At 43.6% G+C, this 26642-nt stretch overlaps 1 protein-coding gene across 1 annotated transcript in view; it reads right to left on the reverse strand.

Moving 5' to 3' along the window:
• Window positions 1–5678: 5678 nt before the first annotated feature.
• LOC133040590 (hepatic and glial cell adhesion molecule-like) overlaps window positions 5679–26642 on the reverse strand; it is a 29733-nt gene continuing 8769 nt past the window's right edge. The window contains exons 4-5 of the mRNA XM_061120477.1: window positions 13472–13768; window positions 5679–12005 (exon numbers count right to left, since the gene is read on the reverse strand). Coding sequence (XP_060976460.1) covers window positions 11923–12005; window positions 13472–13768 — 380 coding nt within the window. The 3' untranslated portion in view covers window positions 5679–11922. The remainder of the gene's footprint in view (window positions 12006–13471; window positions 13769–26642) is intronic.

Below are 26642 nucleotides of genomic sequence, written 5' to 3' on the forward strand. Positions count from 1 at the left end.
ACAGCTTGTTTTCTTGGGCACATGAGGTCTCTCCATTTTGCAACTGTTTTTGATTTCAGTGGGTCATGGGAGGATGAAGGTGGTCATTTCTGTATAACTGCATTTGTAAAGAGCTATAAGGTCCTCTTGGGCAGGGAAGGGATAAGGAGAATAAATACTTGATTAAGTTAACATTTTCCATTTGCCAGACACCAGGCTAAGTGCTTTACCTAAATAAGTTATTCAACCCTCATAGCAACATATGAAGCAGATTAAGTTATTATCTTTTCACAGACAAAGAAATTGTGGCTGGAAGAGATTTAATAATTCACCTGAAATCACACCAGCAAAAGCCAAATAAAAAAAGTGGGGGTTTTAACCAGTAGATTATCCCATCTCTCATATGCTATTTCACATCTTGAAAGATGATGCTGTGAAAGTGCTGCACTCAATATGCCAGCAAATTTGGAAAATTCAACAGTGTCCACAGGACTGGAAAAGGTCAATTTTCATTCCAATCCCAAAGAAAGGCAATGCCAAAGAATGCTCAAACTACTGCACAATTAGTGATATTTTTAAATATCACAATTAATTTTTTCTAGGTACAGTCACATTTTTGTCCTGTTTTATTTCCAGAAAATGCTGTGAGACAACTGAGAACATCAACTCCATTTGAGAATAGGGACAATGAAACATATTCTCTCTCTCTCCCCTGCTCCCACTTCTCTCTCATACACACACATACACACACCATTAGGGAGGAAAGCCCATTAGAATGGAAGTAACAGAGCCTAGATAGCTCGGTGGCCGAATTTGCCAGAGCTGCCAGGACCCTTAAGAGAAGAGATTCAGTCCTCTGCTGTTTTTAGCCAGCAGCACCTGGTGTCCAGGGTAAAGGAAATAAACCCATTCCATCAAAATGCCAGAATGTATGCCCACAAGCAGCTTTATCAGAAGACCAGATGAGACGACTCATAAATAATAACTAGGAAAACTATTTCCAAGTGGAACAAACTCTTAAAATAATAAACGCAGCTGATCTTGACCACTACTAGAATTCTTTCCTCTCCCCAGTGAACTACAATGAGTCTCTTGGCATCACAGGGCTCTGTGCTGAGATGAGAATTTGCAATTAGCTTTAAAAATAAAAGAGTAAGTACAAATTGGCCCCATATAGCCTTGATTCATAACATACCACTTAAAAGACAGTATCCATCAGTTACAAAAAAGAGTCTCTGTGTGAAGGTCAGCCTAGGTATGGTTTGTTTGTAATTTTTGTGCAAGAGCTGTGTCTTACTCATCGTTGCATCCCCAGCACCCAGCATAATGTCTGGCACATTGTTAGTATCCAATAAGTTTTGTTTAGTGATTAGTGAATATTAGCCAGGATATAATGATTCCATGTCTGCCACTTTGCTCCAGTTCTCTAAAACCAAGGAATATATTTAGGATTATGTTAGTCAAATATACTTAGTTGGATGAAGGTAACACTGGATTGACATCAAACAGCTCTAGCCTGAATTTCCAAGGGAATTGCCTCAACTTTTAACTTACATGGTTTGTAGCATTCTGATTTAACGGAAGCAATTCCATTATTAATGGGTGAGTTTCTAGATCAGCTTGTAAAATTCAGTCAGTAAGTTCAGTCGTTCAGTCATGTCCAGCTCTTTGCAGCACCATGGACTGCAGCACGCCAGGCCTCCCAGTCCATCACCGACTCCCAGAGCTTGCTCAAACTCATGCCCATAGAGTCGGTGATGCCATCCAACCATCTCATTCTCTGTCATCCCCTTCTCCTCTTGCCTTCAATTTTTCCCAGCAGCAGGGTCTTTTCAAATAAGTCAGTTCTTTGCATCAGGTGACCAAAGAATTGGAGTTTCAGCTTCAACATCACTCCTTCCAATGAATATTCAGGACTGATTTCCTTCAGGATGGACTGGTTGGATCTCCTTGCAGTCCAAGGGACTCTCAAGACTCTTCTCCAACACCACAGTTCAAAAGCATCAATTCTTTGGCACTCAGCTTTCATTATGGTCCAACTCTCACATCCATACATGACCACTGGAAAAACCATAGCTTTGACTACACGGACCTTTGTTGGCAAAGTAAGTCTCTGCTTTTTAATATACTGTCTAGGTTGGTCATAACTTCCCTCCCATGGAGTAAGCGTCTTTTAATTTCATGGCTGCAGTCACCATCTGCAGTGATTTTGGAGCCCCCAAAAATAAAGTCTCTCACTGTTTCCATTGTTCCCCCATCTACTTACTATGAAGTAATGGGACTGGATGCCATGATCTTAGTTTTTTTGATGTTGAGTTTTAAGCCTGCTTTTTTACTCTTCTCTTTCACTTTCATCAGGAGGCTCTTTAGTTTCTCTTCGCTTTCTGCCATAAGGGTGGTGCCATCTGCATATTTTGGGTTATTGATATTTCTTCTGGCAATCCTGATTCCAGCTTGTGCTTCATCCAGCCCAGCATTTCGCATGATGTACTCTGCATATAAGCTAAATAAGCAGGTGACAATATACAGCTTTGATGTACTCCTTGTAAAATTATTTTATCAGAATATAGAAAAATAATGGCATTCAATTATATTACAGACCTGTTTTTCCATTGTAATCATTCTTATTTGGCAATATTTATTTGAAGTTCCAGTCTAAGATGGCAGAAAGAGACTGTCTGCTGTTCAGATTCGGGAATCCCTTCTTAACTCTCCACTCTTTCTTACCTTCCGTTACCTGTATTCACCTACCCACTTTCATCCAAATAAAGCCTACTTCTCCTCCTGTTTTCTGAATCTCAGTGAGTAGCACTTGTCGTCTACCATTGACTAAAGTCTGACACTTTAGAGTCATCCTCCCTTAGTGTGTCCCCTCACTCGCATTACATAGATGCACATCCACACAGACATGTCTAGTGGGCTATCAGGTAGTGATGATTCTATCTCAGCCACTGCTTTAGTTCAGGACATTATCTTTCTCGACTACTTCATATGGTTTCTGGGTTCCAGAGAGAAGAAATCTGTAAATATGGTAAGTCTTCTTGCCATTTCCATGCATAGAAAATTTACCTGAATTAATAAGTTAGTACATATACTCAGATGAAGACAACACTGAGGTAATAAATAAGATTTTAGTAGTGGATAAACTCTCCAAAGAAGGACACAATCTTTCATCAGGACCTTGGAGAGAACCAGCAAAGGTCGCTGATAAATAGAACTAGGCAAGTTCTGTCAAAACCAGGATTATGAACGGGCAAATACTGGAAAGAAGTCAGCTTAGACTTTCCAGCCACAGGTTGACTTTCTGATCCTTAAATGCTTCATGTCCAGTCCTGTGACAGGCTTTTGCACCAGATGTTTCCCTTGATTGCAACCCTCTTCCCCCACATCTTTGCATTGCTGTCACCTTCTCACCATTCAGGTCTCAATCCAAATGACTGTGCAGCACAGCCTTTCCTCAATCACTCCTATCCCATTTCCCCATTTTACTTTCTTCATAACAATTATCACTGCTTGAAACTGTGTTATTTATTCATTTGTTTACATGACTATTGTCTCCCTAGGCTTCACAGAGAGTAAGCTTTGTGGGTGAATAGACCATGTCTATGTGATTAACTGTCATATATCTTTAGTGTTTAAAACATATCTGACACCTAGGAGGCAGTCTATAAATATTTGACAAATGAGAAAATGAAATAAGACAGGCAATTAGATTTGAAGTTTAGGAGACTAGTGAGGACCTTGAACTGAGAAGTTGGAGCTAATATCAGACACTAATTATTGAGTTTGAGAAATAGGATTCAAGATGCCATGTATAGATTTGTGTTCACATGACCCATGTAGGGCCAAACATCAAACACACTCATTGGGTGGCATGCATACCAATACTACATTTTAATTTCTAGAATAATTACTATAGTTTGAATAAAAGCAAGATAGCCCTTATTTTGATCTCATCATTCAATCATTCCGCTACTCAACTGATACACTACACTTTGTGCTGAGCACATGTTAAGCATCATCTTGGAAGGCAAACTCTCAACCTCTTTGTCTTTCCATTTGAACTTTCTGAAGACACCATCTAGACCAAAGATTTTCAGTTCTTAATGCCCACTATGCTTCAAAATCTATTCAGATTATTATTTTTTTTAAGTACAGATGGCTTGTATTTTGGGTAGGGGTCTCAGGCAATTGTGTTTTTGAAAGCTCTGTAGGTGATCTGAGGAATAGCCAGAGTTGTAAGCAATGAAAGGATTTGCATTGGCATCACTTAGAACAAAATGTTCATCTATATTAGTTTTCTATTACTACCTTTAGTGTCTAGACAGATCTAAGTATGGTTTATGGGTAATTTCAATAAAAACCCTGAAGCAGTCATTTGAACACAATAGAAAGTAAAAGATAAAGACATGAGAATAAATGTTTGAACTTATATATTAGTATTCTCTGGATGCTATAGTAGAAGATCACAGACTGAATGACTTACATAATATAAATATATTTTCTCATATTTCTGAAAGCTCACAGTCCAAGATCGAGGTGCAGTAAAAGCTGGTTTCTGGTGATGCCTCTCTCCTAGGCTTAAGGACAACACCTTCTCAGAGTGACTTCATATGACCTTTTCTCTGTCAAGGCAGAGAGAGAACTCTTTCTCTTCTCATAAGTTCTATCAAATTAGTCTCCTCCCTACAACCTCATTGAACCTTAACTAACTCCGTAAAGGCTATATCTCAAAGTCCAGTCATAGTAGGGTTTAGGAAATGGTAACCCACTCCAGTATTCTTGCCTGGATAATCCCATGGACGAAGGAGCCTGATAGGCTACAGTCCATGGGGTTGCAAAGAGTCGGACACAACTGAGCGACTTCACTTTCACTTTCAGGGCCTCAACATATGAATTTTGAGGGGACATAATTCAGTCTATAACAACTAGTTCACAGGATGATAAACTTCCTCTTGGGGTTATGTGGTTTTACTATTTCTAAGATCAGCTCTGGTAATGTCAATCCCATGCTCAAAAATTTAAATGAATGATGTTTTTCTATCAGGTATTTTGGAAAATACTATAATACAGAAAAAGAAACAGACCCAGAAGTTGACCACTATCAACATCTTCATATCAAGTTTTGTATTCCCTGGTGTCCCACATAAACGTATGTGAATATCTTTCTTTTTTTTTTATTTATTTTTATTATTTGGAGGCTAATTACTTTACAATATTGTAGTGGTTTTTGCCATACATTGACATGAATCAGCCATGGATTTACATGTGTTCCCCATCCCGATCCCCCCTCCCACTTCCTTCCCCACCCGATCCCTCTGGGTCTTCCCAGTGCACCAGCCCCAAGCACTTGTCTCATGCAGCCAAATTGGGCTGGTGCCAATAGGTGCTGTTAAACCCAGTCACCTATATGATGTAAATTATTAGAAAGACTATCTGAATGCTGTTTAAAAATAAACTTAAAGGGGTACAGAAACATGGAGACTGTTAGGCTACTAAACTACTCCAGGTAAATATTGGTGGCCATTTTGGATCAGACATGTGGTGAAACATAGTCATATTACCAATATAGATAGATGACAGATAAATAGATGATAGATTAGATATATTGAAAGATAGAAAAGATAACAGTATTTGCTGATAGAATGTGGGTTATGAGAAAATCAGTAAGATAACAGAAAAGTTATGTGGCAAAAAAATGGAAGTTTCAAGATGGCATTTATTGGGATTGGAAAACTGCATAAACATAGACATGCAAAGTTGGAGATGTCTATTATACATCTAAGTGGAGATGTCAGGTAAACAGTTGCATATTTATTGCACTCTCCAAAGTGGAGTGCCTTGGAGAAATCCAGACCAGAATTTTTGGAGCAGTCAATATGTTTAAAATCATGAGATGGTATGATATCTATATTGGTTTTCTATTACTGCCATAAAAAATAAATCACTACAAATATAGTTGCTTAACAGAAAACTATTATCTCACAGCTCTGAAAATCAGAAATCTGGAGTCTCATTCACATTAAATTGAGGTATTCACAAGCTAGAATACTTTCTAGAGTCTCAGCAGGAGAACCCATTTTCTGCTTGTTCGTTTTCTTAACTGACTCAAACTTTTCTATTGTGAGGTAATTTTTTTAACTAATTAATTTATTTTATTGGAGGAGAATTACTTTACAATATTGTGATGGGTTTTTCTATACGTCAACATAAATTGGCCCCATGTATACATATTCTTGTTATTGCCTGAATTCAGTTCTTGGCAGTTGTAAGACTGACATTTTCATTTTCATTTGGTTGTAGGCTTTCTTAGCTTCTAGAGACCACCACACGTTCTGAATTTCTGTCCCTCTTACTCCATCTTCAAAGACAGAAATAGCATGTCAAATTCTCATCTCATATCTCTCTGACTCACTTTCCTACCTCTTATGCTTCCACTTTTGTGAACTGCCATGATTAAAATATAACCATCTGGATAATTTAGAATCATATCCCAATCTCAAGGACTTTAACCTTGATCACATCTGTAAGGCATTTTTGCCTCGTAAGTTTACATAGTCACAGGTTCTGGGATTAGTACATGGCCATAACATAAGAAAACAATGAGTATGGATAGTGAAGAAAAATTACATGGATGGTCTGTGTCTGACCCCTGGGATATTCCAGAATTTAGAGATTGAAGAAATAAGAAACTAGTCAAGGCAACTAGGAAGCTACCACTGAGTGTGAGAGAAATGATTGTGATTGTTGATTGCAAGGTGATGCAGGGATTCAAGCAAAGACAGCTCCATTGCTGCTGAGATTGACGGGAGATGAAACAGGTTGTCTATGAGATTTAATGATAGTTTAATGAAGTTTCCTAGTGACTTGAACAAAAGCAGTTCTATTGGTGTGGGGGGAATAAAGCATGATAAGAGGGACTCAGAGAGAGAAATGAATTAATTCAAATAAGGTATACAAGTGGTTAACACACAATAAATGATGTTCAACCTTGTTATCATTATTGTTGTTGTTGTTGTTGTTCAGTCACCAAGTCATGCCCAGTTCATCGCAACCCCATGGATTGTAGCACTCTAGGTTTCCCTGTTCATCACCATCTACCAGACTTTGCCAATGTTCATGGCCAGTGAATTGGTGATGTCATTCAACCACATCATCCTCTGTCACCCTCTTCTCCTTCTACGTTCAATCTTTCTCAGCATCAGGGTCTTTTCCAAAGAGTCAGCTGCTCTCATCAGGTGTCCAAAGTATTGGAGCTTCAGCTACAGCATCAGTTCTTCCAGAGTGTATTCAGTGTTGATTTTCATTAAGATTGACTGGTTTGATCTCCTCGAGATCAAAGGATTCTCAAGAGCCTTATCCAGTACCACTGTTCAAAAACATCAATTCTTTGGTGCTCAGCCTTCTCTATGGTCAAAGTCTCACATCCATATATGAGAAACCATAGCTTTGGCTATATGGACCTATGTCACAAAGTGATGTCTCTGCTTTTTAAAACACTGTCTAGGCTTGTCACAGCTTTCCTGCCAAGAAGCAATTATCTACTAATTTCAATTATATTTAGGGAAATGATTCAAAAATGATGATTAGATATTACATCACACACACTAGAAAGGCTATAATCAAAAAATGTATAATAGTTATACACAGAAATTCTCCTATAATGCTTGTGGCAATGTGAAAATGGTGAAACTGCAGGTAGAATATAGTAATAAAGGAATGAGAGGAGGATGGACTACAAGAAGCATTTTGAAGAATAACCCAATGGAAGATGATTATTGGTTGGATGTCCTGAGAAATCTGTATGCAGGTCAAGAAGCAACAGTTAGAACTGGACACAGAACAACAGACTTGTTCCAAATCAGGAAAGGAGTATGCCAAGACTGTATACTGTCACCCTGCTTATTTAACTTATATGCAGAGTACATCATGCGAAATGCCAGGCTGGATGAAGCACAAGCTGGAATCACGATTACCGGGGGAAATATCAACAACCTCAATTATGCAGATGACACCACCCTTATGGCAGTAAGCAAAGAAGAGCTAAAGAGCCTCTTAATGAAAGTGAAAGAGGAGAGTGAAAACGTAGCTTAAAACTCAACATTCAGAAAACTAAGATCATGGCATCTGGTCCCATCACTTCATGCCAGATAGACAGGGAAACAATGGAAACAGTGAGAGACTTTATTTTATTGGGCTCCAAAATCACTGCAGATGGTGACTGCAGCCATGAAATCAAAAAACACTCACTCCTTGGAAGAAAAGCTATGTCCAACCTAGGCAGCATATTAAAAAGCAGAGACATGACTTTGCCAACAAAGGTCCGTCTAGTCAAAGCTATCGATTTTCCAGTAGTCATGCGTGGATGTCAGAGTTGGACTATAAAGAAAACTGAGCACCAAAGAATTGATGCTTTTGAACTGTGGTGTTGAATAAGACTCTTGAGAGTCCTCAGACTGCAAGGAGATCCAACAAGTCAATCCTAAAGGAAATCGGTACTGAATATCCATTGGAAGGACTGATGCTGAAGCTGAAACTCCAATACTTGGGCTATCTGATGTGGAGATCTGACTCATTCGAAAAGACCCTGATGCTGGGAAAGATTGAAGGAGGGAGGAGAAGGGGAGGACGGAGGATGAAATGGCTGGATGGCATCACCGACTAGATGGACATGAGTTTCAGCAAGCTCCAGGTGTTGGTGATAAGCAGGGAAGCCTGGTGTGCTGTTGTCCATGGGGTCACAAATAGTCAGACATGAATGAGTGACTGACCTGAACTGACTTGAACTGGATGCCTGGAATAATGGAGGAAAAAAGAGTCAAAATTAGTGAAAGTATAATTCTCTATAAATCCAAATCAGGCATGTTACTTTACTTGGGAAACATAAATGTATTGTTTAACATCTGTAAGTTTTATTTTTCCATCTGTTCGGTGGAAATTTCTGCCTCACAGTATCATTGAATGTTTAAATGAAAAACTTATGTAAAACCTATTGAGCAGACTGCTGAATAACAATGGAAGGGGAGCTACTTTGAAGACTGGGCTGCAGAAATCCAAAACACACCTTGTAAAGAGAGGAAGAACTCTTACAAGACCCAAGATTGAGAAGCATGTCCTCTCAGAATGTTTCCTCTAAACTGAGGTCATGGTCCCCCTCTCCAGGTCTCCCATGCACCAAGCCCCCTTTGTTCATTTAAGGGGTAATTCTTCTATTAGCAACAAGCTGATGCATAAACAGTGAACTCAGTCCATATTGCAGCAGCGGCATCAGAGGCTAGGTCCTTGCGAGAGGAACAAATGAAGAATATTCCCATCCAATATTCCAGGATTCAGTGACCATGTAGAGAAAGGATAAGATGTGAAAATTGGAATCACTCAGTGTTGGATTTAAGGCTTTCCTCTGTCACCAACCAGCTGGAAATAACAATTACTGTCTTGTAAAATATAGAACATGATAGCTACCCTAGAGCGTTCTTGTGAGAACTAGAAGAGGTAATATTTGCAGAGTGCCCAGGATAAAACTTAACCCATTATCAGCTCTGAAACTCCAGCTCAATCTCTTGCTGAGCTGTCATCACATGGGTCAAAGTAAAAGACCAGGGGCAGCTGGAGCTGAACCTGAATTGGAGAGGCAGGTGTCTGAAGGATGTCAGCATCAGGTGGAGGTGTCCCAGGATTCCCCTCTTTTTCAATGATCTTCGTGCTCGCAGGGTAGACACCGCTGAGAGGCAACTCTTCTTTCAGACACTGCTCACTGATACTCTGGGAATGAAAGGCAATGGATTCTAAAAGCAGATGAAGCATAAACCAGTTCCAAATTTGGAAAACTCAGCAGCGGCCATAGGAAAGATAAATTTTCACTCCAATCCCAAAGAAAGGCAATACCAAAGAATGTTCAAATTACTATACAGCCGTTCTCATTCCACATGCTAGCAAGGTAATACTCAAAGTCCTTCAAGTTAGGTATCAGCAGTATGTGAACCAAGAATGTCCAGATGTATAAGCTAGATTTAGAAAAGACAGGGAACCAGAGATCAAATTGCCAACATGTGTTGTACCATAGAATAAGCAAGGGGATTCCAGGAAAACATCTACTTTACTTCACTGACTACACTAAAGCCTTTGACTGTGTGGATCACAACAAATTGTGGTAAATTCTTAAAGAGATGGGAATACCAGATCACCCTACCTGACTCCTGAGAAACCTATATGCACATCAAGAAGAAACAGTTATAACCAGACATGGAACGACAGACTGGTTCCAAATTGGGAAAGGAGTACATCAAGGTTATATATCATCACCCTCTTATTTAAATTATATTCAGAGAACATCATGGGAAAACATGGGCTGGATGAATCACAAGCTGGAATCAACATTGCTGGGAGAAATATAAACAACTTCAAATATGTAGATGATAGCATTCTAATGGCAGAAAGTGAAGAGGAACTAGAGTCTCCTAATGAGAGTGAAAAAGCTGGATTAAAATTCAACATACAAAAAGTATGATCATGCAATCCAGTCCCATTACTTCATGGCAAATAGATTTGGAAAAGTGGAAACAGTGACAGATTTTATTTTCTTGGGCTCCAAAATCAGTGCAGATGGTGACTGCAGCCATGAAATTAAAAGATGCTTGCTTCTTGGAAGAAAAGCTATGACCAAACTAGACAGCATATTAAAAAGAAGAGACATCACTTTGACAGAAAGAACTGTATAGTCAAGATATGATTTTTCCAGTAGTTATGGATGGATGTGAGAGTTGGACCATAAAGAAGGCTGTGAAGTGAAGTGAAGTGACTCAGTAGTGTCCGACTCTTTGCGACCCCATGGACTGCAACCTCCCAGGCTCCTCTGTTCATGGGATTTTCCAGGCAAGAGTACTGGAGTGGGTTGCCATTTCCTATTCCAGGGGATCTTCCCAACCCAGGGATTGAACCCGGGTCTCCTGCATTGCAGGCAGACACTTTACCCTCTGACCCAAGAGAAGGCTGAGAGAGAACCAAAGAATTAATGCTTTCAAACTGTGGTGCTGGAGAAGACACTTGAGAGTCCCTTGGACTGCAAGATCAAACAAGTCAATCCTAAAAGAAATCAGTCCAGAGTATTCGTTGGAAGGACTGATGCAGAAGTTGAAGCTCCAATAATATGGCCACCTAATGGAAAAGCTGACTCTTTGAAAAGACCCTGATGCTAGGAAAGATTGAGGGCAAGAGGAGAAGGGGACAAAAGAGGGTGAGATGGTTGTATGACATCGCAACTCAATGGACATGACTTTGAACAATCTGCATGAGATAGTGAAGCATCGGGAAGCCTGGCATGCTACAGTCCATTGGGTTGCAAAGAGTAGGACACGACTTACAGACAAACAACAAACAACAAAGATCCCACATGGAGCCAATGCTGCTGACACGCACTGATTATGGGTGCCCCACAAGTTCCCAGTACTACAAAGGCCTCAGATGTAAATTTTCCTAGTTAATACTGTTGCTTGTTCAGAAACAGGCAGTGGGACAGAAGTAGCAGTGATTAGGTTTAATAAGCACAAGTGTAGGTGCAGAGGAAACTGGTAAAGCCCAGGATGATCACAGCTCCGGCCTCTCAACTGGTCCATGCCTTCTTGATACTCTTCTTAACTCTGCTCTGTCCCATTGCCATCATCATGGTTCCTCTGGTCCTCCTGCAATGCTTCTTCTGAGTCACACACATACACAGAGTGGAGCTTGAATCTCAGTCTCAAAAACCTGTGCCCAGTTCCATGATTATGACACAAATGTCATTATCACATCCACCAGCCCTTTTGCAGGGGGAAATCTCTGAGCAGCAAAGTGAAGAAAAAGGGTTTCAGTGGAAGAGAGGAGTTATCTGAGGACGAAAAAGAAGTGCAACTTGCCTCTTCCAGTATCCATGTTCCTTTCCCTCTTATACATTTTCCAAAAGCACAGTCAAGTTCCCAGGAAGAATAGCAGAACCACGATGGTCCATAGGATGCCTCCAAGGGAGTCAGCCATCATCTGTCTGTGTGAACCTGTTTCCTCACACAGAGAGAATGGAGAATGGTTAAGGGAAGACAGAATTTTAAATATCTATTGCCACAGGGAGATAGAGAGAAAACATATGGAGAAGTCTAAAGTCCTGGTTCAGAAGTTGAAGAGGTAAGAGTGCAGTAGGTTCATTCATAACTGAACTGAGAAAATACCACCTGGTACACATGTCTTCAGGATGGGCTGTCCAGAGGAGGTGATGCATAAACTGAGTCTTGAGGGAGGAGTAGGAGTTCCACAGATATTCAAGGTGGGTGGAGAATCAGAAAGGAGGAGCAACATGTTCAGGGAACGTTACTGTCAGATCATAAGCCCTGGGGGTTGCCATCATCCCACGCTGCAAGCTGGAGAAGGTCAGATCAGGAAGGAGCCAGATGAAGAGGAGAAGAGGGAGAAAGAACCTCCTTGCCAAGGGTCTGACTGAATGTTTATTTTATCTGACAGTCCAAGATGAGGCTGAGGGGAGGATTATAGGGGTTTAAGTGATGCTGACATATCAGATGCCTCCAGCAGGTCAGGTGTCCCTTGTGGAGGATGGGTTAGAAGGGCAAACTACACATATTCATTCATGATTCAATGAAACAGTGAATGTGAGCAAACATTGCCAGAATCTTTGCTTGGGACATGAATTCAAAGAAAACAAGACATGGTCTCTGCCCTCCAGGTATTCTAAGTTACACAGGAGACAAGTCCATAAACAGAATTGTTAACTCAGTGTGGGGTGGCCTTGGACCACTCCTTTATAAAGGTAAAGTCTATGCTGGAAGGTCACAGCACCTGCAAGGCCCCATACCAAATGAGATAGAGGTTCCTTTTCTTCAAACTTTGTTAAGAGCAGAACCATAACCAAGTACAGGACCCTGGGTAACCATATTGATCATCCCCCATGAAGCTGGCCTTAACTGAGAGACATCCCTCAACAGGAGGAAATAAGAAAGTGAAGGGCTCTTGACTTTGGAGGACTCATGGTAGATGAAAGAGCATTTCCAGAGGGTCGGAAGCTTGTGATAGCAAGACTCATTTCAGGGTCCTAGTTAAACAATCCAGTGTGAAATACGTAAGGAGAGTGATATGGGCAGAGAAGCATTTAAGCCCTGAATCATTCAGGGAGACACTGGAGGTCAAACCCTCAGATGGCACAGCTGACACAATCCAGTTCCCTTTTTCTAAGACTACACTGAACACACAGTGAATGATGAGTGATGTGGGGAGAGTTCCTGAAAGGCTGCTGTCTGGACCAACAATGGCAAGGGCTGGAGAGGGGAGCATGGATGTGCGAGAAATTTAAAAGCAGAAGCAAATTGGTTGTGCTTCCCAGGTTCCGGTATAGGTATCAGGTGACCCCGGTGGAAAGTGGTGCTAATAATAGACAGGGGAGAAAAGCCCAGAGCTCTCACCCAGAGTGCTTGAACTCCTGGAGTGCCCCTCCCCTCTGGCAGGATGCACTCACCATGGGAACAGACTTGTGCAAAGTCTACAGAGGCAGTTTTCTTCTCCACATGGTTGCTGACCACACAGATGAAGTTGGCACTGGACTGAATCAGGGACCTTTTCACAGTCAGTTCCCAGGTGTTGGGGGCTAGTTCCGGTGTCCCACTCCACTCCAGCTCCCTGGGAAGGCCCTTGCTTTCCCATGTCACACTCAGGTCTTCTCTGTTTCCTGGGGACTTACACTCCAGGGTGATATTGCACCAGCCTGGTGTGATGGATGATGACTTGACCAGGATCTCAGGAATGATCACGGGCTCTGGGCCAGGTGAGACAGAAGAATTGAGCATCACATGAGTGGAAAACATTACAGTTCACATTTTCTCATCCATTATCTCACTGAAGCTCTGGCAACCTCCCTCTCAGGATGCTGAATGCATTTTCCAGAAGAAACACTATTTTCCCAAAACCCAAATATACAGCAGTGACAATAAGAAAAGAAACAATTGAGGTAAGCCCTATGTGATCTTACTAGATTACCAAGCCTTAAAATGCTTCTATTAAAAAGAAAAGCTGTATGCTGGACCTCAGCTTCCAGGATTCATTGTGTATAAGAAATGGGATGTTTCCTTCCTTCCAGGGGAAGAAGGTGGTGAAGGAAGGACTTGACCTGGTCCAGGACCATTGCCCTGCTTCTCCTGTTCAGATGATGCCTAGGACTGCACAGCCCTTATGGAGCATTGACATATGGCCTGTGCTGGGAAGCCAAACTAGAGACATTTCTGAGAGATGCAGTGGTAGTGACCAGCAACTACAAGCCAAGTGTGGTTAGAACATGCTGCTAAACTTGAGGCGCACACCGGCAGAGAAGTCACTGACAGGTTTGTCATAGATATCATATGGGAAACACAAGCTATCAAAGTCACTCACGTAGCAAATATTTCCCTAAGCAGCAGAAACTCTAGGGGAAAAAAGAGTTGACTAATGAGGCTCTTAAGATGTATCACTGTGTAAATTTTCTCCTATATCTATTGAGGATTTGAGAGCTAGATTGGAGGGGTCTTTGTGAGCAATTATATCTCTGGCCTTTTCATACCAGAGTCTGAGCAAGCTCCGGGAGTTGGTGACGGACAGGGAAGCCTGGCATGCTGCAGTCCAGGGAGTGGAGAGGGTCAGACACGACTGAGTGGCTGAACTGAATTGATACCTCTGGCTGGTAAGAAGAGAGAGGACAGGGAGGACTAGCTACATATGGATTTCTGAATTGTGGTAGACGAATATTGCCCCAACCTCCAGAACCTCTGAATGTGTTAGGTTATTTGGCAAAGGGAAATGAAAGTAACAGATGAATTAAGGATATGTATTAACTGACCTTCAAATAGGGAGATTATTCCAGAATAACTGGTTGGAACCAAGGTAATTACAAGGGTCCTTACAAGAAGAAGAAGGAAGAAGAGGAGGGGGTCAGAGAGATCAATGTGAGAAGGAATTATCCCTCCATTGCTGGCTCTAAAGATGGACAAGTGTGACCGTGAGCAAAGAATGCAGGTAGACACTAAAAGGCACAAGGTGAAAGAAAATGTTTGTGCCTCTGGAACCTCCAGGAAGGCACTCAACCCTGACAGCACTGAGAAATGGAGCATTTCCTGCCATATCAGTAAACAAGGATGTCACAGCCATCAGTGACTCCAGCCCCCAAATATGAACTTCTGAGCTCAGAAGGGGCCCAGGAAGAACAGTGCCTGTTATCCTGCAGCCATCAGTCACTCCTCATGGTGATTGCTGAGGAGATGGGGTAAGGGGACAACCGGGGTATGAAAAAGCCCCAGAGAGCTGAGATGAATAAGAAAGAAGTGATTTTAGTAAGTCCAGACTTTTGCACCTTCCCACTCATAGAAAAGGGCTAAATTCCTTGAGATATCTGTTTTTCTTTAATTAAAAATTATCTTTGATGTTCAGACTACCTGCCCTTCTTGCAAACTTCTATATGACCTGACTCCACCCCCTGACTCCTCAGAGCAGTTCTCTCAGGGTTACTTGAGATGCTGTCTCTCAGGCTTGAAGTCCTAAAAATATCCACTGAATAAAACTTAATTCTCAATTTCTAGCTTGCAACCTTTTTTTTTTTAAATCAACTTGATTTAGCCCAGTGAGACCCCTCTTTGACTTCTGACCTCCAGAAAGATAAAATAATACTTTTGTGTTTTAAACCACTGACTTTATACCAATTTGTGATAGAAGCAATAGAAAATTAATACACAAATCAAATAAACTGAGTCCTAAAGAGAATAATAAATATTTTGACAAATAGTAATGAAGAACTATGGATGGAGGTTCATAACATTGTACAGGAGGTGGTGCTCATAATCATCCCCAAGAGGAAGAAATGCAAAAAGGCAAAGTGGTTATCTGAGGAGGCCTTACAAATGGCTGAGAAAACAAGACAAGTGAAAAACAAAGGAGGAAAAGCAAGATATATCCATCTGACTGAAGAGTTCCAAAGAATAGCAAGGAGAGATAAGAAAGCTTTCCTCAGTGATCAATGCAAAGAAATAGAGGAAAACAATAGAATGGGGAAGACTAGAGATCTCTTCAAGAAAATTAGAGATACCAAGAGAACTTATCATGTAAAGATGGGCACAGTAAAGGGCAGAAACTGTATGGACCTAACAGAAGGAGAAGATATTAAGTGCAGTGGCAAGAACACACAGAAGAGTTATGCAAAAAAGATCTTAATGACCCAGATAACCATGATGGTGTGATCACTCACCTAGAGTCAGACATCCTGGAGTATGAAGTCAAGTGGGACATAGGCAGCATCACTACAAACAAAGCTAGTGGAGGTGATGGCATTCTAGCTGAGCTATTTCAAATCCTAAAAGATGATGCTGTGGAAGTGCTGCACTCAATATACCAGCAAATTTGGAAAACTCAGCAGTGGCCATGTTGCAAAACTCCGACTGTTGAAACCAAGCACCACACTTGGAGGGTTGGAGAGCTCAACTTTTTTAAGCCAGCTGTCCCAGATGATCTAACGCTCTGAAGTTCTGGGAGCCCAAACTTAAGGTGAGCTTTACTCTTATAGGTTCAGTACACACAATTACACTTGGCACTGGTTGATTGGTTACCTGGTTGCTATGGGATATGGGCAGATACAGAGCCCGGAAGTTGCTATGGGTTATGTGCAGGGAATCACCAAACAGAAACTCACAGAAGCAGGAACAGAACATTTCCATACTTATCATAACATCTTATGGTAATAGTCGATTGCTAGGTCATCTTGTTCCTATCTTGGCACAGCAAGCACATTTTAGAGAAGCAGAACTAACATGAATTTATTTCTGAGTGTCAGTTTTAAAATTTCCTCTTCAGTCTCCCTTCTTGAAGCCCCTTAAATCTTATAAGGCATCAACTTCTTGATCTTCTTGGCCCAGGGGCTGATAACCTCTCAGGGCTAGGAGGTGTGCGGGGCCCTCCATCTGTGGCAGCTTCTGCTAGGCTGGAATCTGTCCTCCTGATTAATGGCAAAAGACATGATAAGAGGAGGCAGGTCCAAAGGAAGAATAGGACTATTCACACTAGAGTTTTGAATCCTCCTAGATAAGAAAAGCATCCCTCAAGTAGCTCTCCAGGATTCCATCTCTTCCAAGTCTGGACTGGGACATGAGCTATTTTAGTCATTTTCCTGGTTATTTCTTCTATGGCCTTGCCTTTATCATCTATCTGTAGACAACAGTTGCTAAGATTGAGTTTCCCACAGATGCCCCCTCTCTGTAGCCAGTAAGTAAACTAGAGCCAGGTGATTCTGATAGATAACATTATGCATCTTGGTTTGTTGTTCTGACAATAAGTTATGAAATTTGACCATTTCATTAGTAAAGATCTCAACCACTGCCTGGAGCCAGATAATTCTGTTATGCATGTAAATTGGGGTTTGGTAGCCTCAGGACCCATCTTCTGCCCAATTGGCTGGCCCCTTGTATAGGATTATGCATTCAGGAGGCCATTTGTCATCTTTCCAATTTCCAGTCTGTAGAGATCTGCACTTTTTGATGAGGCCTCTGTCTTTATAAACTGGGACTCCCAATGTGTCACCTTGGGCTAGAGGAAGTAGGAAAAAGGAAAGGTGGATAGTCCCCAATAAGCATGCCCCCTGGCCAGTTGGCTGGCAAAATTGAATATGCATTAGCTCCACAAATCCAATATAATAATCCTTCAGGAGTAGGCCAATGGCCTTCAGTGGACAAGTCATCCCGTCTGGTCTTTAAACTGGAGAAGCTTGCTAGAGGGTGAAGATTAGGCTCTGTATAGTTTGTGTTTCCCCACCAATCAGAGGTGTGAGTAGTTGCATTATAATATCTTTGGCCAAGACAAGTGAGGCTTTCTACTGGAACGTTGAATATTGAGCTCCACAGAGTCAGACAGTTCTTGCCAATTATGGAAGTCTTTAAATGCCAAATTCTGACCCTGGTTTTCTTGAATTCCCCTGAGCTATTGAAGGGTCTCTAGGGATCTGATTCTTTAGCTTTTCAGGGCCATCATTCTCCCATCTTAGTTACTCCCCACACATAGCAAGAAATAACAATTAAAGTCTGGGCTATGGTCTCTGCTGGAGCTAAGAACAGGTTTTTAGTTTTGACTGAAGTAGGACGGGGACCACTTTCTATCTCTTCATAAAAAGAATGGAAGAGCTTTTGTGTAGATGGCAGGAATGGAACAGAAACACTCTGGAAATCCAACACAGTTCCTGGGTCAGCACCTCTCCCATTGATATAAATACCATCTTGAGACCATTTTGTTCATTCTGAGTCCCTGGGGTTGAAGATAGTGAAACTTACAAGATTATACATCCCGAGTTCACAACCGGGGCCAACAGTTTCCTTTTGAAGGAGAGTTATCTTCTTTTATCTTTCCAGATTATCCATGTGACACACCTCCAGTAAGATCAGTAAGCCCAGCAATCACCATAGCAAGAGGAGTGGGTGGGTGCTAATTCACGCTTATATTTATCATTGAACGCATACTCTTTTTCCCGTGATAAGCCCCACATTTTATAGTATCCCAGGGGTTTCTGTTAATATCAGCACACACATCAGAGTGTACCAACACCAGAAGTTCTAAATTTGTAATTTGTGTCTGGTTAACCAGAAGCCTTCCTTCTTGGTGCCAAATCTCTACCAATCTTCCTTAAGGGGGAATCTGGGGGTCAAAACAGATATATTGACCTTCTTGTAAACAAATAGAATAGGTTGCCTTGTTGTGAACACAGGTTTCTTGGGCCTCTCCTTGGCAGGGGAAGTGCGTATGGTGAAGCACGGTCCAAGTGACCCCCTGACCTGATCTAGCCATATGAACACATGGAGTACGTGTGGGGCTGTTTTACTTTCTAATGCACTATAGCTCAGCAGGATATAAACTGCTATTATACAAAACATGTGATTCCACTTAATAATCCCATTACTTTTGGGGTAGATTGTAGCTAAAGCAATATCTCATGTTTGACCCACAGAAAGCATCAAGGCCAGTGGTGCAACCAGTCCCTACTTGGCAGGGTGTCATCATAACCCTGACTCTCAGATGTCCCTCATCAAATTCCTCAAGTTTCCACCATGTGTGGACCAGCCAGCCCTGGAGTGACTGGAGCAGGGTTGAAGATCTTGGGCAGGATTTGGGTGTCTAGGAAGGAAGACCCAAAGTGGCTTGTTGAGATGAGCCTCAGCAGTCCAGTTCTCTCACCCTTCTAGAGGTGCTGCTATCTTCACCCAGGGATGGTGAATCCACGGAGTGACACTTTTAACTAACAGCAGTAGGGGTGATCAGGACGACAGTTTGAGGGCCTGTCCAGACTGGCTGAAGTGTTTCCTCTTTCCAGTCTTTAACCCATACCTTGTCTCCTGGCTTATAGGAATGAACCCAACTGCCCAAAGGAACAGGAGTCCTTTCTAAGGTTTCTCAAGTGATATGGTGGAAGACTCTTCCCAGGGCCTGGAGGTGTCTGGACATCTTCAGGTCAGCTAGTTGTTGAGAGTCTCCCTTGAGCTTCCCTATCACTGGGGGTGGTCTCCCGTATTAGATCTCAAAGGGAGAATAGCCTGAGGACGTCAGGGTGCACTGGGCTCAGAGCAAGGCTGGGGTAGCATGACGACCCAAGGTAACTGGGTCTCCTGACAGAGCTTAACTAACGTAGTCTTGAGGGTCTGATTCATGTGCTCAACTTTCCCTGAGCTTTGTGGCCTGTAAGCAGTGGGGAGCTTCCATTTGACTCTCAGTGTCTTGAACAAAGTCTGGATTATCTCAGACACAAAGGCTGGCCCATTTTCATACCCTATGGAGAGAGGTAGCCCATACTTCAGGATTATCTCTCTTAGTAGGGCCTTGGCCACCTCGCATGCCATTTAGCATGCCTGGGATAGGCCTCAGCACATCCCGAGTAGGTGCAGACTACCACAAGTAAATATTTAGAGCATTGCAGGGCTTGACTTCAGGGAAGTCATTTTCTAAATCTTCAAAGGGCAGTGTCCCAAGTGTCTGAACCTCTGGGCTGGGTGTTGGTCCTTGGCTGGCATTGTCTCATGCCCAAGTCCCATACATAGCACTGATCTGGGGACACAGGGTCTGGAGCTTAGGAACAGAATAGTAGCAGCTCAGTAAACTTTCCAGTGCCCTTTTCCTTAAGTGAGTTGTCTCATGGTGCTGTTTCACCAGCTGGACTGGTATATTGCTGGGGACAAAGACCCTCCGGTCTTGAAGCTTCCACCAGCCCTCTTTTTCTTTTGTTCCTCCCTCATCTAAAGCCCATTGATCTTCTTCCTCAGTATATCTCAGGGATGGAGGCAATTTTGGTGCCAGGAGTACCTTAGAAACTGGCTCAGGGCCTACAGTGGGACTTTGTTGGGTTGCTGCCTTCTTGGTTTTCTGGTCGGCCAACCGATTCCCTTTGCTAACTGGATCAGTTCCCCTTTGATGGCCTTTGCAGCAGATAACTGCCACTTGGGAAGGGTTTCAAACTGCCTCTAACAGCTGAAAGATTTCTTCTTTGTTTGTGATCTCCTTTCCCCTGTTATCAGTAGTCCCCTTTCTTCATAAATGACTCCATGAACATGTAAAGCAGCAAAGGCGTACCTTGAGTCATTGTAGATATTGACTCACTTTCCTTCAGTGTGCCTTAGTGCCTAGATAAGTGCCCACAGCTCAGCCCGTTGGGCTGCCCACCCATGCGGGAAGCCTTTACTACGCTGTCTACTGTTGTTATTGCATAGCCTATCTGGTTTTGTCTGCCCTGACAAAACTGCTTCCATCAATGAACAGTTCCAGTTTTGGGTTTTAGAGGGGAACATCCATCAGGTTTGGCCTGCTCAAGTAAATTTCATCTATGACCTCTTCGCAGTTATGATCAGGGGTTCCCGCCTCCTTAGGTCAGAAGATAGTGGGATTCAGCATCTGCACAGTCTCGAGGTGGACCCGTGGGTTTTCACGGAGTAGTCCCTGATAGTGAGTCATCCTGGTGCTGGTGAGCCGCTCGTGCCCTTGGCTGTTCATCAGCGCAGTAACAGCATGGGGAAACTTTACATTTATATTTCGTACTAGTGTAAGCTTATCTCTTCTCTGACCAGAACTACAGTGGTAGCTAATGCCTGTAGACATGAAGGCCATCTCGTGGTCACAAGATCCAGTCGTTTGGACTGGTATGCGACCAGGCACTGCCATGGCCCAACTGTGTGAGGGCCCCCAGTGCAGTGTGATTTTTCTATGCATGAAGAGGTTAAAGTCCCATGAAATATCTAGCAGCTCTAATGATGGAGCACTGGTCAAAAGTCTCTTTATCTCCCTGAAGGCTTTTTCTTGTTTAGGCCCCCACTCTAGGGGGTCCTTACCAGACCTTGCTATGGTTTCGTAAAATGATTTGGCAATTTCAGAAAAACGCAGTATCCAGATCCATTAAAATCAGCAACCCCAAGGAACTCACAAACATTTCTTGGTGCTTTGCCGAGGTACTGAGAAGATAGTTTATTTCCTCTCATGCCCAAGTGCCTGGTGGCCTCTAGAGATGACAAACCCAAGGTACTGACCTCCTGTCTGCAGATAGGAGCCTTTTTCCGTGACATCTTGTACCCCGTGGTGGACAGTAGAGCCAGCAGGGCTTTGGTGACTTTCCAGCAGTCCCTTTTCATTTGACTGGCTAGCAACAGGTCATCCATGTACTAGAGTAGGGTGCAGTTCAAAGTTTCTCTGGGGAAGGCGGCAAGAGTCACAGCCAGGACTTCACCAAACAGGGTAGGTGAGTTCTTGATGCCTTGCAGCAGTTGCGTCCAAGTCAGCTGTGTCTGTCTCCTGGTGTGTGGGTCTTCCCAGTCAAAAGCAAAGAAGGGCTGGCTGGCCCGTGACAGCAGAAACAGAAGGCATCCTTGAGATTGAGACAGTTGACCCAGATTGTATAGATGGGTAAGAGGCTCAGGAGCATGTAAGGGTTTGGGAACCACTGAATGGATAGTCATCGTTGTGCTGTTGATCATGCGGAGATCCTGCTTATGGAGACAGTCGTTCCCTCCAGGTTTCTTAACTGGTAGGAGTGGAGTGTTGAAGGGAGATTGACAATCAAAATTTGGGTGTCACAAAGGCATTGGATGTGGTCTCAAATTCCCAGGCATGCCTCCTGTGGTACTGGATATTGCCTCTGTCTGACAGCAGTGACCCTTGGCTTCATGTCCACCATCACGAGTGTGTGGTTTTTGGCCAAACCTGAGTGCCCCTTTTCTGCCCAGACAGCGGAGAACTCTTTTAGCAGGCTGGTTGGATTTGTCTGTTCTCTCTCTGAAGAATAGAGGCACACTTCTTCTTCCCTGGGCACAGTCATAGCTGTCATCAGAGCTGATTGCCTCCACAGGATGAGGCTTGCATGCCTCCGGGGGGCAAAGGTAATCTTCACGCCAAGCTTTGTCAGTAAGTCTCTGCCCAGTAGGGGAATGGGGCACTCCAGTAAGTATAGGAATTCCTGAGTCACTAGGGGGGCTATCTGGCATGAGTGGGACTTGCAGAATGAGTGGGCAGTCCTGTCTCCTGTGGCCCTGATGATAGTTGCTCTTTGACCTGTGAGGGGAATCACAGGTGTGATTATCACAGAGCCTTCAGCTCTGGTGTCCACCATAAATGTCACTGATTGCCCCCCTAATTTCATTGCCACCATAGGCTGCCAGGAGGCCAGGGTCAGGGAGCCTGGTCCTTCCTAATCTGATTCTGCTCCTGCCAGGCCGATAAGGTTTTGGACGACTGGCTCCAGCTGGTACTTTCCTTTGTTGAGTTGATTGAACTTCTTTGACCATTCACACACCTTCTGTGATGGGAGCATTCATTCTTCCAGTGTCTGGTCTCTTCGCAATAGGTGCTCTGGTTGAGATACAGTAGTGGCCCCTTCTTGACTTCCCCTTTACATGGAGGAACGGTCTGTTACACTGGATCTAGGATCCCCAGTGCAGCAGCCAGCAGCAACACCTACTTCATTCTCTTGTCAGCCATCCTTTGGGCTTCTTGGTAGTGGTTCACAAACACCTTGTCTGCAACCTCCAGCACCTGAGTGGCATTCATTCCAGTGAACCCCTCGGGTTTCTGGAGCTTAAGTCAGATGTCAGCATGAGACTGAGCCACAAATGCTGCATTGACCATGTATTGGTTTTCTCGTCCTTCGGGGTCAAAAGTGGTGTACACCCAGAATGCTTCACACAGTCTCTCATAGAACTCCAGGGGTGATTCACCTCTGGTGATTCACCAGGTGCTTCTGGTGCCCCTCTATTGTCTTAGACATATTGGTTGGTTTTCTGGCTCCTGCCCTCAGTCCCTGTAACAGGGCTTGCCAGTACCTGTCCAGGGAGTCCTTCCCATCCAGGGCATTGAAGTCTCAGTTGGGGCGAAGGTCCACTGTAGTCCCCAGGGCCCAGGCTGCAGGATCTATTGTACCAGCTGGTGCCTGCCCTTGGATCCATCCCGGAGCCTCTGAAGGATTCAACAGCATTTCTCAGTGTCAAAGAGAGTCAGGAGAAGATGGCGACAGTTGTCCCAGATAGGCTGGTGGCTGTGAGAAATAGACTGAAAAAGACCAATCATTGCCTGCCATTTCTCTGAGTAAGATGGAGTGTGGTGTTTCCAGTTGAGGAGGTTGGTAGTACTAAAGGGTTGGTAATAAAGGACTGGGCATCCTAGCTGGACAGAGTTATCCTTATTAATCTGGGGAGGGCTTCAGGTCTCTCATAAAGGCATCAGCAGGGCTGTGGGCTGTTGAGCTGACTGGTTGTCTGAGCGAAGTTGCTGTGGGCTTGGAGGGTGCTCTGGATTTGGAGGTGATGGAGACACAGATGGTGGAGGGCTGTCTGGTAAAGGATGAGGAAGCTGAACGAGAACTGGAGGAGCAGTTGGAATGTAGGGCAGAGGCACAGGGTCTTCTTCAGGGTCCCCTTGGTGGATAACCCTGTTTGGCCGTTCTTTGCCTTTTCTTGGAGCCAGCCGGGCAACTGGCTCAAAGATCCGACACTGTCCCTGCCGGTTTGCACAGAACTGAACCCAAGGAGTTAGCTGATTGGTGATTTGCAACCAGGACTCTATGTATGGAAACTGGTCTGGGTGCTGGGGGTCGCTGTCACTGCTCAGGATACACCTCTAACAGTAGGAAGATCTAGACTACCCTCTGCAAGCCAAGCCACCCCAAAAGTGGGCCATTCTGACTCACACAGGGTGCAGAGCTTTTCTGAGGTCATCTTAACCCCATAGTCTCCAGAGAAATTTTTCTTAAAGTTTTTATCATACAATCTAAACAGTTGGCTTAGAGTAGCCTCCCCCATATTGACAAATGTAATCTGCCTCACTGACCAGGAAAGAGGGGGTGCACATGGGAAGGGCCTTGTCCTAGGGCCTTATAGCTCAGGTAGCACTGACATCACCACTCCTGGAAAGCCCAGTATTCCCACACAGCACAATTGCGGGTCTCCTTAAAGATGGCCCTGATCGCTAAGGACCTCAGGGAGACAAGACTGAAAGGAGGAAATCCCTTGTAAAGAGATTCATGAAGGAGTAATATCAGCTGGGACTCCGGAGGGCATGTGGGGTGATTGACCCTCTCAAAGGCACTGAGCAAGTGGAGAGAGCAGTATGCATACTCCTTGCCTAGGTAAAGGGCCCAAAACACTTGGGGAATCGGGGAATTATATGGAAAAAGTGAAAGAGGAAGACAGCCTCGCAATGAGAATCCAAAAGTAGGCAGGAGCACATCAGAGTGTGCCTCTTCACATGGGCTGGCCCAAGGGACCAAGAGAAAGTGAGGTACAGAATTGCCTGGCAAAAGAGGCAAGTTTTTTTGAGGAAAACTCAATTTATCAATAAGTTGGCTCAAAGAGTCAGCTGATGGAAGGGGAAAATGAGCATTCAAAATTTTAAGAAAATAATTTTGGCAGAGGGTCCTAGGGCAAAAGAGCCATTTGGACATACACAACTTCTAAATCAAATCAGTAACCAGTTGTCCCCCTCCCTCTGTATCCTGCCCTGTGTTGGTGGCATGAAGAGAAACAAGTGTGGGTACCCCCTCCAAGAAGACACCATTCAGGTGCCCATCTGGCCATGTCGCCATAGGGAACTTAGGTACCTCTTAGCTTTGGCAGGTAGTGTAAGCCTCTGACCAGGATCTGACTCACAGGGAGGGACTGGGTCCCCCAGAGACAGACACTGCCCTGAGCCATATGAGGTCACCCCAGAACCGCAGGTTAGGGCCCACTCAGAACCCAAAGCCATGAGGCCCGAAGAGCCACACAATCACCCTGGAACAAGGACAAACTTGGGAGTTCACTCATATACACATTCAGACCAGAGGTCATCACAACACCTGCCTTCTGCAGAGTTCCCAGATTTCCCTAACTGTTGCTCAAGGAGATGATCAATCTCCTCTTCTACCCACTGAGTTAGGACATGACTGGGGGGCTGGCCCTGGGGCCTTACCTTGTTGAGAAGTCTTGCCTGGTGAGTTGGTCCATCCCTCCAATGAGTCCGGCCAGGGCTCAGCCACATGGAGATTCAGAATGCCAGTCCAAAACAGAATACAGAAAACCACCAAGTGGCAGCCCTCCTCATTTGGCTCGGAGTTCCTCCACTCTGAACCAGCCAAGACACTGGTACAGTGTCTCAAGGGGTCAGTGTGGTTGGAATCTCCCTGGGGCTTCCAGAAATGTTGCAGAAGTCAGACCATCAAGAAACCAAGCACCACACTTGGAGGGTGGGAGAACTAAGGTTTTTTAAGCCAGTGGTCCCAGATGAGCTAGCCATCTGATGTTCTGGGGGCCCAAGCTCAGGTTGAGTTTTACTCTTAGAGGGTCAGTACACATAATTACAGTTGGCACCAGTTGATTGGTTACCTGGTTGTTATGGGTTTTGGGCAATTACAGAGCACAGGAGTTGCTATGGGTTACATGCAGGAAATTTCCAAACTGAAACTCATAGATGCAAGAACAGAATATCCCATACTTGTCAGAATATCTTATGGTAATAGTTGATTCCTAGGTCACCGTGTACCATCTTCACTCAGCAAGAATATCTAAGAGAAGCAGAATGAGCATGAAGTTATTTCTAACTGAGTGTTAAGTTTTAAATGTTCCTCTTCAGCCACAGGATTGGAAAAGATCAGTTTGCATTCCAATCCCAAAGAAAGGCAATGCAAAAACACTCAAACTACTGCACAATTGCACTCATCTCACACGCTGGCAAACTAATACTCAAAATTCTCCAAAATAGGCTTCAACAGTACCTGAACTGAGAAATTCCAGGTATTCAAGCTGGATTTAGAAAAGCAAAAGGGGCCAGAGATCAAATCACCGACACCTGTTGATTATAGAAAAAGCAAGAGAGTTCCAGAAAAACAATTACATCTGCTTCACTGACTATGCTAAAGTCTTTGACTGTGTGGATCACAACAAACTGTGGTAAATTCTTAAAGAGATGGGAATACCAGACCACCTTACCTGCCTCCTGAGAAATCTGTATGCAGGTCAGGAAGCAAAGTAAGTAGTAGACATGGAACAACAGACTGGTTCCAAATAGGGAAAGGAGAACATCAAGGCTATATGTTGTCACCCTGCTTATTTAACTTCTACACAGAGTACATCATGTGAAATGCCATGCTGGATGAAGCACAAGCTGAAAACAAGATTGCCAGGAGAAAT

Source organism: Dama dama, chromosome 20 (assembly GCF_033118175.1).
Source record: "Dama dama isolate Ldn47 chromosome 20, ASM3311817v1, whole genome shotgun sequence".
In the NCBI taxonomy this organism is placed as follows: domain Eukaryota; kingdom Metazoa; phylum Chordata; class Mammalia; order Artiodactyla; family Cervidae; genus Dama; species Dama dama.